The 12,163-nt window shown below is 39.8% G+C and overlaps 1 protein-coding gene across 2 annotated transcripts in view; it reads left to right on the top strand.

Moving 5' to 3' along the window:
• The window catches only part of SDE2 (SDE2 telomere maintenance homolog), a 15,170-nt gene extending 3,578 nt beyond the window's left edge, over nt 1-11,592 (top strand). The window contains exons 2-7 of one of the 2 annotated variants that reach the window (XM_032289436.1): nt 1,702-1,819; nt 3,777-3,888; nt 4,225-4,394; nt 5,164-5,284; nt 8,127-8,619; nt 11,184-11,592. In XM_032289436.1, the coding sequence (XP_032145327.1) occupies nt 1,702-1,819; nt 3,777-3,888; nt 4,225-4,394; nt 5,164-5,284; nt 8,127-8,619; nt 11,184-11,225 (1,056 nt within the window). In that variant the 3' untranslated portion in view covers nt 11,226-11,592. Of the gene's footprint in view, nt 1-1,701; nt 1,820-3,776; nt 3,889-4,224; nt 4,395-5,163; nt 5,285-8,126; nt 8,620-11,134 lie in introns of both variants that reach the window. The other variant, XM_032289435.1, reaches the window with a different exon arrangement.
• Nucleotides 11,593-12,163: the final 571 nt, after the last annotated feature.

Here is a 12,163-nt window from a genome sequence, read left to right as displayed (position 1 = left end):
ACTCGGGGGGCTGAGGGGGAAAAATAATTCAGGGGGGGGGGGTTACAGTGAGCTGAGATTGCGCCCCTCCCCCCAACCCTGGAAAAAAAGAAAGCCCCAACCAAAAAAAAAAAAAAAAAAAAAAAAGTCTTCTAATATTTAAACATTAAACAGATACAAAATGTATTACATATCTCATTTAATGTTTACAACAGCTCTTTAAGGTAGATGGTATTTTAAAGACAAGAAAAGTCCTTCATGTTACCTCATTGCAGACAGCCTGAGCTCCCTTGCTCCTCTCTCCTGCCATTATATTTGCCTGGGAAAACCCCAAACAAGATAAATCCAACTCTTCACCTGTTCTACTCGGGCATCTGGGCAGGGACTGTGGAAGAGAACTATAATCACATTTCAGTCTCCATACATCCACCAACCTGGTGCTGCTTGGTAATTCTGTATTTCCTTGGTTCAGAGTGGGCATTTACTGGGTTGCAGGACTGCTGAGAGTATTGATTCATGTGGGCCTGGGGGCAGCTACACAGAATCAGAGGCTGCCCAGAATCTTAACGTGTCTTCAGCAACTTTGCTCATTTTTCATGTTTTTATGTCTCCCATGTTATTGATGTACTTATATTGATGTATTAAAAACCATACTCTAGCCAGGCACAGTGGCTCGTGCCTATAATCCCAGTACTTTGGGAAGCTGAGGCGGGTGGATCACCTGAGGTCAGGAGTTTGAGACCAGCCTGGCCAACATAGTGAAACCTTGTCTCTACTAAAAATACGAAAAATTAGCTGGGCATGGTGGCGGGCGCCTGTAATCCCAGCTACGAGGGAGGCTGAGGCAGGAGAATTGCCTGAACCCGGGAGGTGGATGTTGCAGTGAACCGAGATCATGCCATTGCACCCCAGCCTGGGCAACAAGAGTGAAACTCTGTCTTAAAAAAAACAAACAAACACTATATGCTTGACTCCTTCCTTCTCTTCTTTTTATTCCTACCTGTACTTTTGAGGATGTATATTGTCAGTTTTAAATTTGAGGACTAGTTTTGATGTTTGATTTAATCTTACCTGTTTAGGAAAGTCAGAAAATGAGACCGCCACAGTTACTGAATCTGAGTCCTGTATAGTCCTCTACCTTGACTCAGATTACCTATCAAGAAGAAGAGGTAGTTTTTGTTTTCACCAAAAAGACTGAAGTTTTTTCTGTATGTGATGATTAGGTAATGTAGGGAAAAAATTATACCCAGAATACATCATGTGAAATGACTTTTTTTTTTTTGGGACGGAGTCTTGTTCTGTCACCAGGCTGGAGTACAGTGTCATGATCTTGGCTCACTGAAAACTGCGACTCCCTGGTTCAAGTAATTCTCCTGCCTCAGCCTCTGGAGTAGCTGGGATTGCAGGCATGCGCCATCATGCCCCGCTAGTTTTTGTATTTTTAGTAGAGACGCGGTTTACCATGTTGGCTAGGATGGTCTCGATCTCCTGACCTTGTGATCCACCCACCTCGGCCTTCCAGAGTACTGGAATTGCAGGCGTAAGCTACTGCGTCCAGCCAACTTTTTTTCTTCTAGTAGTTTACATTTTCAATTCAATAAATATTAATTTAACACCCACTGTGTACTTGTAACCAGAGTAACAGAAAGACAGCCAGGTCCCTTCTTGTAACAAACTTGTATTGTCTCATAAAAGGCATTAAAAAATGAAATTTGTCTCTAGGATGTTCCAGTGGAATACTACTTTGTGAAATGCAATGGAGCACTCATTAACACCAGTGACACAGTGCAGCATGGAGCCGTGTATAGTTTGGAACCCAGACTTTGTGGTGGAAAAGGAGGTAGGATGTGGACATTAACTACTTAGTTGTAGCACATTTGTAGTCTTTATTTTTATTTATTTATTTATTTTCCTATTCTACTGCTGACATTTGCTGTCTTTTGCCGTGGCACTTAATTAACAAACTTCTTGGTCTCTTTAGTATATGCCAATATTGTTTTGCCTTATGAATTCTTTTATTTACTTAACCTAATTTTGGATATGTTCTCTTTTATTCTGATTTCTTTTTCTTTCTTTTTGAGACACCATCTTGTTCTGTCACCCAGGCTGCAGTACAGTGGTGCGATCACGGCTCGCTACGTCCTTGAACTCCTGAACTCAAGCAATACTCCCACCTCAGTTTCCCTAGTAGCTGGGATTACAGGTACACACCACCATGCCCAGCTAACTTTGGTATTCTTTGTAGAGGTGGGGTTTTTGCCATGTTGCCCAGGTTTTTATTCTTGCCGAGAAAGAAATATTGCATGATACAATTTGCACTTTCTCCAGCTGGATAGCTCTTAGGGAACCTAGGCTCTAAAACTTTGGGGAAAAATTAGATAAAGAGAGATGGTCATTATTCTTTATTCTGTTCAATTTGCTGAATAAAGAAGTTTTTCTTTTTTCTTTTTTTTTTTAAATCTCCTTCCACTTTAATCAAGATTTTGTCTTGTTATTGTAGTTCCAAAGGAAGTCTAAAGTTAACTTTAGGAAACACAATTGTTTACAGGTTGAGGCAGATTAAAGTTTTGGTTGTATTAATACAACTACGAAGAAAGAAAAAAAGAGTGAAAACAATATAAATAGTTCTTGGTATTTTTCCCAAGGCACTAACGTGTGATCCCTAAGCTTTCTCAAAATCTACAGTGACTTGGTTTGGTTTTCAGAGCACTGACATATCAGACTATATCCAGCTGTTGGAAATTGTATCATTAAGAATGAAGCATGGGCTGGGTACAGTGACTCACACCAGTAATCCCAGCACTTTAGGAGGCCAAGGCAGGCGGATCACCTGGGTCAGGAGTTGGAGACCAGCCTGACCAACGTGGCGAAACCCCGTCTCTACTAAAGATGCAAAAATCAGCCAGGTATGCTGTTGCATGCCTGTAATCTCAGCTGCTCAGGGGCCTGAGACATGAGAATCACTTGAACCCGGGAAGTGGAGGTTGCAGTGAGCTCAGATTGTGCCACTGCACTATAGCCTGGGCAACATGGTAAAACTATCTCAAAAAAAGAAGAATGAAGTGGCCAGGCATGGTGGCTCATGTCTGTAATCCCAACACTTTGAGAATCCAAGGTATTAGGTTTATTTGAACCCAAGAGCTTGAAACCAGCCTGGGCAAGATGGTAAGATCTTGGTCTCTACAAAAAAAAAAAAAAAAAAAAAAAGTGCATTAGCACATACCTGTAATCCTAGCAACTTGGGAGGCTGAGGATCCATTGAGCCCAGGAATTCAAGGCTGTAGTGAGTTTGATTACATCAAGCTATTGCACTCTAGCCTAGGTGACAGAGCAAGACCCCATCTCTTGGGGGGGCAGGGAGGGGGCGGAGAATGAAGCATGTCATATCAGTCAGTGAGAGTATAAAATTGCCTTTCCTTTTAAACTCATTGAAATCTCAGCATATACTTTTTAAGTTCTTAATTTGGGAATCTGGGAATTTCTGTCATTGGGTGAAGCTTTTTAAATAGTCCAGCCGTATAGGTATTATACCTGTGTGCAAATAACTAACACAAGGATAAATAATTAGGTTTGGGGAGGGCTAGGTATTTTATCTCAGAACTATAAAATGAAAGGCAAAAGGCATGACGTTGAATCAGTCTTTTTATTTTTGCTGCCTGAATTAGAATCTTGATGTTCATCTTTTCTTAAAAAAAGAGATCATTGTTAACCTTGTGATACAGATTGTTTTCACAAATTCTGCTTGTATTCATCCTTGAACACATTTCAACCTGCTTTCTCCAAATACATCTGCTCAGGTTTTGGATCTATGCTCCGAGCACTTGGTGCTCAGATTGAGAAGACAACCAATCGAGAAGCTTGCCGGGATCTCAGTGGAAGGAGACTACGTGATGTCAATCATGAAAAAGCGTAAGATGCCCACTTTTTTTTTTTTTTTTTTTTTTTTGAAGAGCGACACATACTTTCCTATCAGTAGCGATTATACACATGCCACGCGTACTGGCAATGGAAACTTAAAATATTTACATCCGAATTTATTATCAGATTTAACCTCTTCCGTAATTAAATAATTATCTTTGAGATTTAGTTCAAACCAGTACCATAGGCCAGTAGTAAGCATGGCTGACTTTCCTAAAAGAATATCCCAATATGAACAAGTGCATTAACTCATCAGGGACATTTTATATATAAAAGCATATATGTAATATATCTGTTCAGTAACATCTCTTCCTCCCTCATCCCCAGAATGGCTGAATGGGTAAAACAACAAGCTGAGCGAGAGGCTGAAAAGGAGCAGAAGCGGCTGGAGCGACTGCAACGGAAGCTTGTAGAACCCAAACACTGCTTCACCAGCCCTGACTACCAGCAGCAGTGCCATGAGATGGCTGAGCGTCTGGAGGATTCCGTCCTCAAAGGTGAGAATGAGGATTCCTTAGTATGTTCAGCTGGCACCCCTGAAGCCAGCTGTTCCAAACTGCTCTATGCTACACACAAAGAGCAGTTCTTAAGCTTTTTTTAGGTTACAGATGTCTGAGAATCTGATGAAAACTTTGGAACTTTTATCCCTTTAAATGAACACAGTATATTTTTTAAAAATAACATATACCCACGCAACATTTGGCATATTTAACCCCTGAATTACATGGAGCCATGGGCCCCAGGTAAGAACATTTTTTGTGTTTGTGTTTAGGGATAAGCTAAATCTTCAGAAGTTGTTTAGACCTCAAAGAATTTGCTGCCAGTTTTAGGTCAGTTTTTAATGTGAATGATTCTCATTAACTTTTGTTTTTAGCATCCAAAGCATTATGACAGGCCTAGTATGGGAACAGTTGAATAAGAAACAATCTTTTTCCATCAAAAAGGATATGATATGACAGGAAAAAGACAAGTGTATGCAAATAACTGACACAGGGATAAATAATTAGGTTTGGGGAGAGCTAGGGATGAACCTGTCATCCTCAAAGTTACAAATTGTGCAATGATGCTTTAAGAATCTGCTCCTAGACCAGAATGATTATTTTAAATGTGTGTAAATTTTTGAAATTAACTGTATAAAATGTTGGTATCTTAAGAAACTTAAATCTTGAGTTGTAGATTGCAGCTCTTTTTGCAATCCATGTTATTTATAATTTCATTAAGCTCAGTCCCTATAGTAGAAACTGGATTGTTAAAATTTCTGGTTAGGTATGCAGGCTGCCTCCAGCAAGATGGTTTCAGCAGAAATCAGTGAGAATCGGAAACGGCAATGGCCTACCAAATCTAAAACAGACAGAGGAGCCGGCATGGGGAAGAAGAGATGCTTCTGGTAAGTGTTTCACTTTTGTTCCCAACTGATTTTTGAGGACTGACATGAGACATTTCCTCCTTGTTTATCTGGCATAAACACATTTTTATGTAATGTTTATTGGGAGCTCAGAAAATTTCCAGAGTGCTTCAGGCTTTAGGTTTCAGTGATTGTCAGTCACATTGTACATACTAGTAATGGTTTCTGCTGTGAATGCCATTAATAGAATGTAAAGGATGAATTGTTTCCTTACACTGAAACATAAGAATAGCTTTATATTTGCATTACTTTTGTGTTGTTGAAGCAGTTTAGCTTTTTAAAATTTCAGGTGGAAGTCAAGCTATACCACCCAGCCAGTTGTTTTCTGTGTTTTTTTGCAGTCATCATTGAGGTCTTTGGTCACTTTGCCGGACTTCTCTTTTCCACTTTCACACTTGAGAGTGAAAAGCACAGCAGTACTGTTTCGCGTCCATTCTTGGTCCTCTGGTTACCAGTCACTTCCCTTGGGCCAACTTCTTGAAAATAAATACAAATGGATCTTGTTTTCTTGTTGGCATCCCCTTTGGGGATGAACAGATAATTATTAATCAAAGATCATAACACTGTGAGTTCAGCATACAATGCTGTTTGTTCTCTGTGAAATGGTAATTAAATGTTCCTGAGAGAAAGGGTGGCGACACTACCTATGGTGATTTTTTTAATGAGTTTTATTGAGGTATGATTTATATACAACAAATTCACCCTTTTTGGTTGATTGGTTCTATGACTTTTGAAAAATATATACTATACAGTCATGTAACCACCACAATCTAGATAGTATTTTAATGACCTGAAATCGATCTCATGTACCCCTTTGTAGTTAAGTCCCTTTTTTCACCTCCAGACCCTGGCAACCAGTGTGATGTTTGTTACTACGGTTTAGTCTTTTCTAGGATGTTAGCCTTTAGTGTCTGGCTTCTCTCACTTAATATAAAGCTTTCGAGATTCATCCATGGTAACGTATGTATCAGTAGTTCATTCCTTTTTATTACTCAGTATCATTGCATGGTATGAATTGTACCACAGTTTGTTTATCCAGTCTCCATTTGGTAGACGTTTGGGTAAGTTCTAGGTTTGAGTATTAATAAAGCATAGGATTTTTTTTTTGTTTTTTGGAGACAAGTTCTCACTCTGTCGGTGAGGAATGCATTGGCACAATCTCGGCTCACTGAAGCCTTCACCTCGCAGGCTTAAGCTATCCTCCCACCTCAGCCTTCTGAATAGCTGGGACTAGGGTGCATGCCACCACGCCTAGCTAATTTTTTTGTATTTTTTTGTGGAGATGGGGTTTTGCCATGTTGCCCAGGCTAGTCTCATCCTGAGTAATCCACCCACCTTAGCCTCCCAAAGTGCTGGGATTACAGGCATGAGCCACCGCCTCTGGCCCAAGCATAGGATTTATAAATATACGTGTATGTATGTGTATATGTATATATTTATATTATTGGGCAGTACCTCATTCTATAAAACAGAATAATTTTTCCTAGGATTTTCTTTTTTTTTTTTTTTTTTTGAGACGGAGTTTCCCTCTTGTTACCCAGGCTGGAGTGCAATGGCGCGATCTCGGCTCACCGCAACATCCGCCTCCCGGGTTCAGGCAATTCTCCTGCCCCAGCCTCCTGAGTAGCTGGGATTACAGGCACGCGCCACCATGCCCAGCTAATTTTTTTGTATTTTTAGTAGAGACGGGGTTTCACCATGTTGACCAGGATGGTCTCGATCTCTTGACCTCGTGATCCACCCGCCTCGGCCTCCCACAGTGCTGGGATTACAGGCTTGAGCCACCGCGCCCGGCCAGGATTTTCTTTATATATTTTTTTCACCAATCAAGGCAAGGAGCAGCACCAGAGAATTTTTTTTTTATAATTTTTTTTTTTTTTTTTTTTTGAGATGAAGTCTTACTCTCGTCACCAAGGCTGGAGTGAGTGCAATGCTTCTATCTCAGCTCACTGCAACCTCCGCTTCCTGGGTTCAAGTGATCCTCCTGCCTCAGCTTCCTGAGTAGCTGGGATTAGGGGTGCCTGCCACCATGCTCAGCTAATTTTTGTATTTTTAGTAGAGACGGGGTTTTACCATGTTGGTCAGGTTGGTATCGAACTCCTGACCTCAGGTGATCCTCCTGCTGAGGCTGAGGCCTCCCAAAGTGCTGAGATTACAGGTATTGAGCCACTGCTATGCTTGGCCTTTCTTTATTTCTTTTTTTTTTTTTTTAAGATGGAGTCTTGTTCTTTCGCCCAGGCTGGGTGTAATGGCGTGATCTCGGCTTACTGCAACCTCCACCTCCCGGGTTTAAGCCATTCTGCCTCAGCCACCCAAGTACCTGGGACTACAGGTGCATACCACCATGCCCAGCTAAGTTTTGTATTTTTAGTAGAGAGAGGGTTTCACCATGTTGGCTAGGCTAGTCTGAAACTCCTGACCTCAAGTGATTTGCCCACCTCAGCCTCCCAAAGTACTGGGATTACAGGCATGAACCACCACACCTGGCTGGATTTTCTTTATAACTATTTATTATTTTATCTAATTTGCCACCATCAAAGTTAATGTAATATAGGGGGAAAAAGCTTTAAGTAAAATCAACTTTGCTTTCAGAGATTCAGAACTTTAGAAAGGAGATCCTTGTAGATCTTGTGGGACAGTTGGATCTAGTCTCATTGAAATTTTTTTCCCTTCTGTTTATAAGCTCTGGAATATCTTTTTCTGAAATATACCTGTTCTCTATCTCAAGCTAGCAGAGACAGATTCTGTTTCCTGGCCAAACTGTAACTCTTTGCTTTAAATAGAAGATGTAAATGCTGTTAAACCTTTCTGTTGCTTCTGACAGGTTGGGCATGGAGGGACTAGAGACTGCAGAAGGGTCCAGCTCTGAGAGCTCAGATGATGACAGTGAAGAAGCACTGAGCACTTCAGAAATCAGTTTCCATGCTCTAAAACATGGCAGCAGTGATGTCGAGATGACAGCCAAATTTCCCAGTAGTTCTCAGAGGGCAAGAGTAGTGAATACTGACCCTGAATCACCAGAACAACTGCAGATCGCAGTGACTGACTCTGGGAGGCGTATTTCAGAAGACTCATGTGCTGAGCTGGGGGAGTCCAAAGAGCACATGGAAAGCAGGATGGTGACAGAAACAGAAGAGACCCAGGAGAATAAGGCAGAGAGTAAAGAACCCATAGAAGAGGAATCCACTGGAGCTGGACTGAATAAGGAGAAAGAGACAAAAGAAGGGACTGATGGGGAAAGAGTTGCCGAGGTAGCACTTGAAGATAAGGAAAACATTGCTGTTGCCAAACTGCAGGAAAGCCAGCCAGGAGACACAGTAAGTTTGGAGTTGATTTCTAGAACTAAATCAATTTAATCTCCACAATAAGTTATTAAAATGAAAATGTGCTTTTTCCCCTCAGCTGCTTAGTAAAAGGCTTGTTTTATTTTAAGAAGGACAGATTATGGTGAAGCTTTCCTTATTCCTCAAAAACACTCTTTTTAAGCGCTGGAATTTTTACTATATTGCCACTAGGTGGTGTCCTTGATTTCATATTGCATCAATTGTAAGATGCTTGTTTTCTACATTTTAGCATGTCTAAAATGAGATGTGTATAACATAGCTTAATTGGTATTACTTATTCCTAGTAACACATGAGCAAGGGTATATTACGATACATGGCATTTTAGATTTGATGAATGTGCTCATTTTTCCTGTCACTAAATTGCTACTCAGCTTTTTGTTTCTAATGTGAGGATACAGTTTGAACAATAATTTCAGCTGACTGTGAGGACCTTTTCTATAGAAGAGGAGCCTCTCCTTTTAAATTTATCATTAAATCTTAAGTACCCACAGTCAGCCTTTTAAAAAAGGCATCTTCATCTGGTTGTGGTGGCTCACGCCTGTAATCCCAGCACTTTGGGAGGCTGAAGTGGGCAGATCACTTGAGGTCAGGAGCTCGAGACCAGCCTGGCCAGCATGGTAAAACCCTGTTTCTGTTAAAAATACAAAAAACAAAATTAGCCAGGCGTTGTGGTGCATGTCTATAATCCCAGCTACTCAGGAGGCAGAGGCACAAGAATCGCTTGTGCCCTGGAGGCAGAGGTTGCAGTGAGGTGAGATTGTACCACTGCACTCCAGCCTGGGTAACAGAGAGAGGCTGTCTCAAAAAATAATAATAAAATAAAAACGGCATTTTCATAGTACATTCTCTCAAAAAGTTGGTTTTTCACTATCTACAATAGACTGGCTTCCAGCAAAAATCTCTGATGTTCTCTGATCTAATGATTTGCTTTTTAGAATAGGCAAAACCTAAACTACTTAATTGCCTTCAATAAACACAAAACCTAACAATTTGTTTAGCCAGCGCCTTCCCCTCTTCCAGTAAATAAGCAAAAATGCATAGATTGCCCTTTCTGGTGAGAATATTGGAATCTTTTAGGGCCTTAATTTAATTGGAATCTTTTATGCTAAGGGCCTAAACCTAAACTACTTAATTACCTTCAATAAACACAAAACATTTGTTTAGCCAGCACCTTCCCCACCCCCAGTAAATAAGTAAAAATGCATAGATGCCTTTTCTGGTAAGAATATTGGAATCTTTTATGCTAAGGACCTTAATTTGAGCCTAATAAAATCTCTGGAGTTATAAGCTTGTAGTTTTTATGTTACATGCATTTATTAGGTAAGAGCTTTATCCTGACTGAAGTCACAGAAAAATAAGGAATCATAGGATAAAACCTGATATTTTTCAGTGTTAACCAGAGTTTTGTTCTTGATGTTGTAGTAATAGCTGTTGTATTGATAACAACCAGGTGTGATTCTTTAAATACATATAAGTGGTGTTTTAGAATTTGGTCACAAATAAGCCAACGTTAACTCCAGAAATCTAATAAAATAGCTTTTTTAAGAAAAGAAAGATCACCTAGAGAGAGAGTGTGTTGCTCCAGAGTTCTTTAATATTTTAAAACTGTGAAAGAAAGTTATTCTTTGAATTATTTTTTAAAACTCACCTAAAGATGAACATTTTCATTCTTTTCAAGGTATCATTAGCAGTATTTAATTTTCCCTTTTTCTGAAGACAAGTCTTACTCTGTCGCCCAGGCTGGAGTGCAGTGGTGTGATTTCTGCATACTGCAACCTCCATCTCCCAGGTTCAAGCACTTCTCCTGCCTCAGTCTCCTGAGTAGCTGAGACTATAGGCACACACCACCACACCTGGCTAATTTTTGTATTTTTATAAATGGAGTTTCACCATGTTGACCAGGCTGGTTTTGAACTCCTAACCTCAAGTGTTCCGCCTGCCTTGGCCTCCCAAAGTGCTGGGATTACAGGCTAATTTTGTCTTAAAGTCTATAAAGGTACACTTGGTGGGTAGAACAGTTGCGAGTCTATTGAACAGTATTTGAATTTGTTGAGTTATATAAGGGGGAACTCTGACAATTAGTCTTAATTACTTAATTAGAATAGAAAGCATTAAGATTATGGAATTAATAGACAGAGGCATGGGATTCTCATTAAGCTTTTAGGAGTGCCTGATCTTTTCTGTGGGAATAGGCTGGTATATTTTACTGTTTAGATTTTTACTGGGAAAATCAGAAAAGAACAATGTTAAAAATCTGGGAATTCTGTACTTCTGTTACTATTCTGAATGCTGGTTTCTAAATGTGTAGATGAAAAATTATATGTATTGAGAATACTTATGGAATAAAGTGGATGAATGATGATTAAAATTCAGTTGCAAGATGTGGCAAGTTAAGTGAAAATTTCTCAAGAATAAAATGTGGTTGACAGTTACGAGTCTTTATTCAGAGGAAAGATCTTGTTTTAATATTTTATTTTTTTCCCTCAGATTATTGGTAAGGAAACTATAGATTTACTGGCGTTCAACTCTGTTGCAGAACTGGAGTTGCTGGGTTTGGAGAAGCTCAAGTGTGAACTGATGGCCCTTGGACTGAAATGTGGGGGCACTTTACAGGAGCGGGCAGCAAGACTCTTCTCTGTCAGAGGACTGGCAAAGGAGCAAATTGACCCGGCTTTATTTGCCAAGCCTTTGAAAGGGAAGAAAAAATAAATGTCATCAGAGCTGATTCCTATTTCTCTATAGTGTCTAGCATTTATAACCTGTATAATGTGGACTCTTGATGAGTATTCCTGTTGATACTAAAAACTAACTTTTTAGTAACCCAATTCTAACTATCCCCTTTTTCCTTGTTAGGTCTGTAGAATTAATGTCTGAAACCATCTGGGCCTTAAATTTTCTTTGTATGGTTTTCTGTAATATATTTAATAAATACAGGGCTATTCAGATTTTTTTGGTTTGATCTTGTGTCATTTAGGTAATGAATCTATCTAAGGAATCTATCCATTTGACCCAGGTTATGAAATTTGTAGAAATAAATTGATTTCTTTTTTTTTTTTTAGAGATGGGGTTTCACCATGTTGGCTAGGCTGGTCCCGAACTCCTGACCTCAAGCAATCCACCTGCCTCGGCCTCCCAAAGTGCTGGGATTACAGGCGTGAGCCACCACGCCTGGCCTAAATTGATTTCTTTTCTTCGTTATTTTCTTTCTTCTACTTAGCTTGGGTTTCTTTTGATCTTTCTTCTTTAGTTCCTTAAGATAAGCCTTAGGTCATTGATCTTGGACGTTATTTAAAATATACATTTAAAGCTATAAATTTTCCTTTAAGCATTACTTTAGTTGCATCTTTACAATTTTATCGTGTTGTATTTTCATTATTCAGTTCTATTTTCTTTTTTTTTTTCTTTGAGATGGAATTTCGCTTTTGTCTCCCAGGCCAGAGTGCAACAGTATGATCTTGGCCCGAGGCAGCCTCTCCCTCCCGGGTCAAGTGATTCTCCTGCCTCAACCTCCTGAGC

Source organism: Sapajus apella, unplaced genomic scaffold, assembly GCF_009761245.1.
Source record: "Sapajus apella isolate SASKATOON/1434 unplaced genomic scaffold, GSC_monkey_1.0 scaffold22, whole genome shotgun sequence".
Taxonomy (NCBI): domain Eukaryota; kingdom Metazoa; phylum Chordata; class Mammalia; order Primates; family Cebidae; genus Sapajus; species Sapajus apella.
The sequence above is the reverse complement of the archived record's forward strand: the minus strand, read 5'-3'. Positions and strand labels throughout refer to the sequence as shown.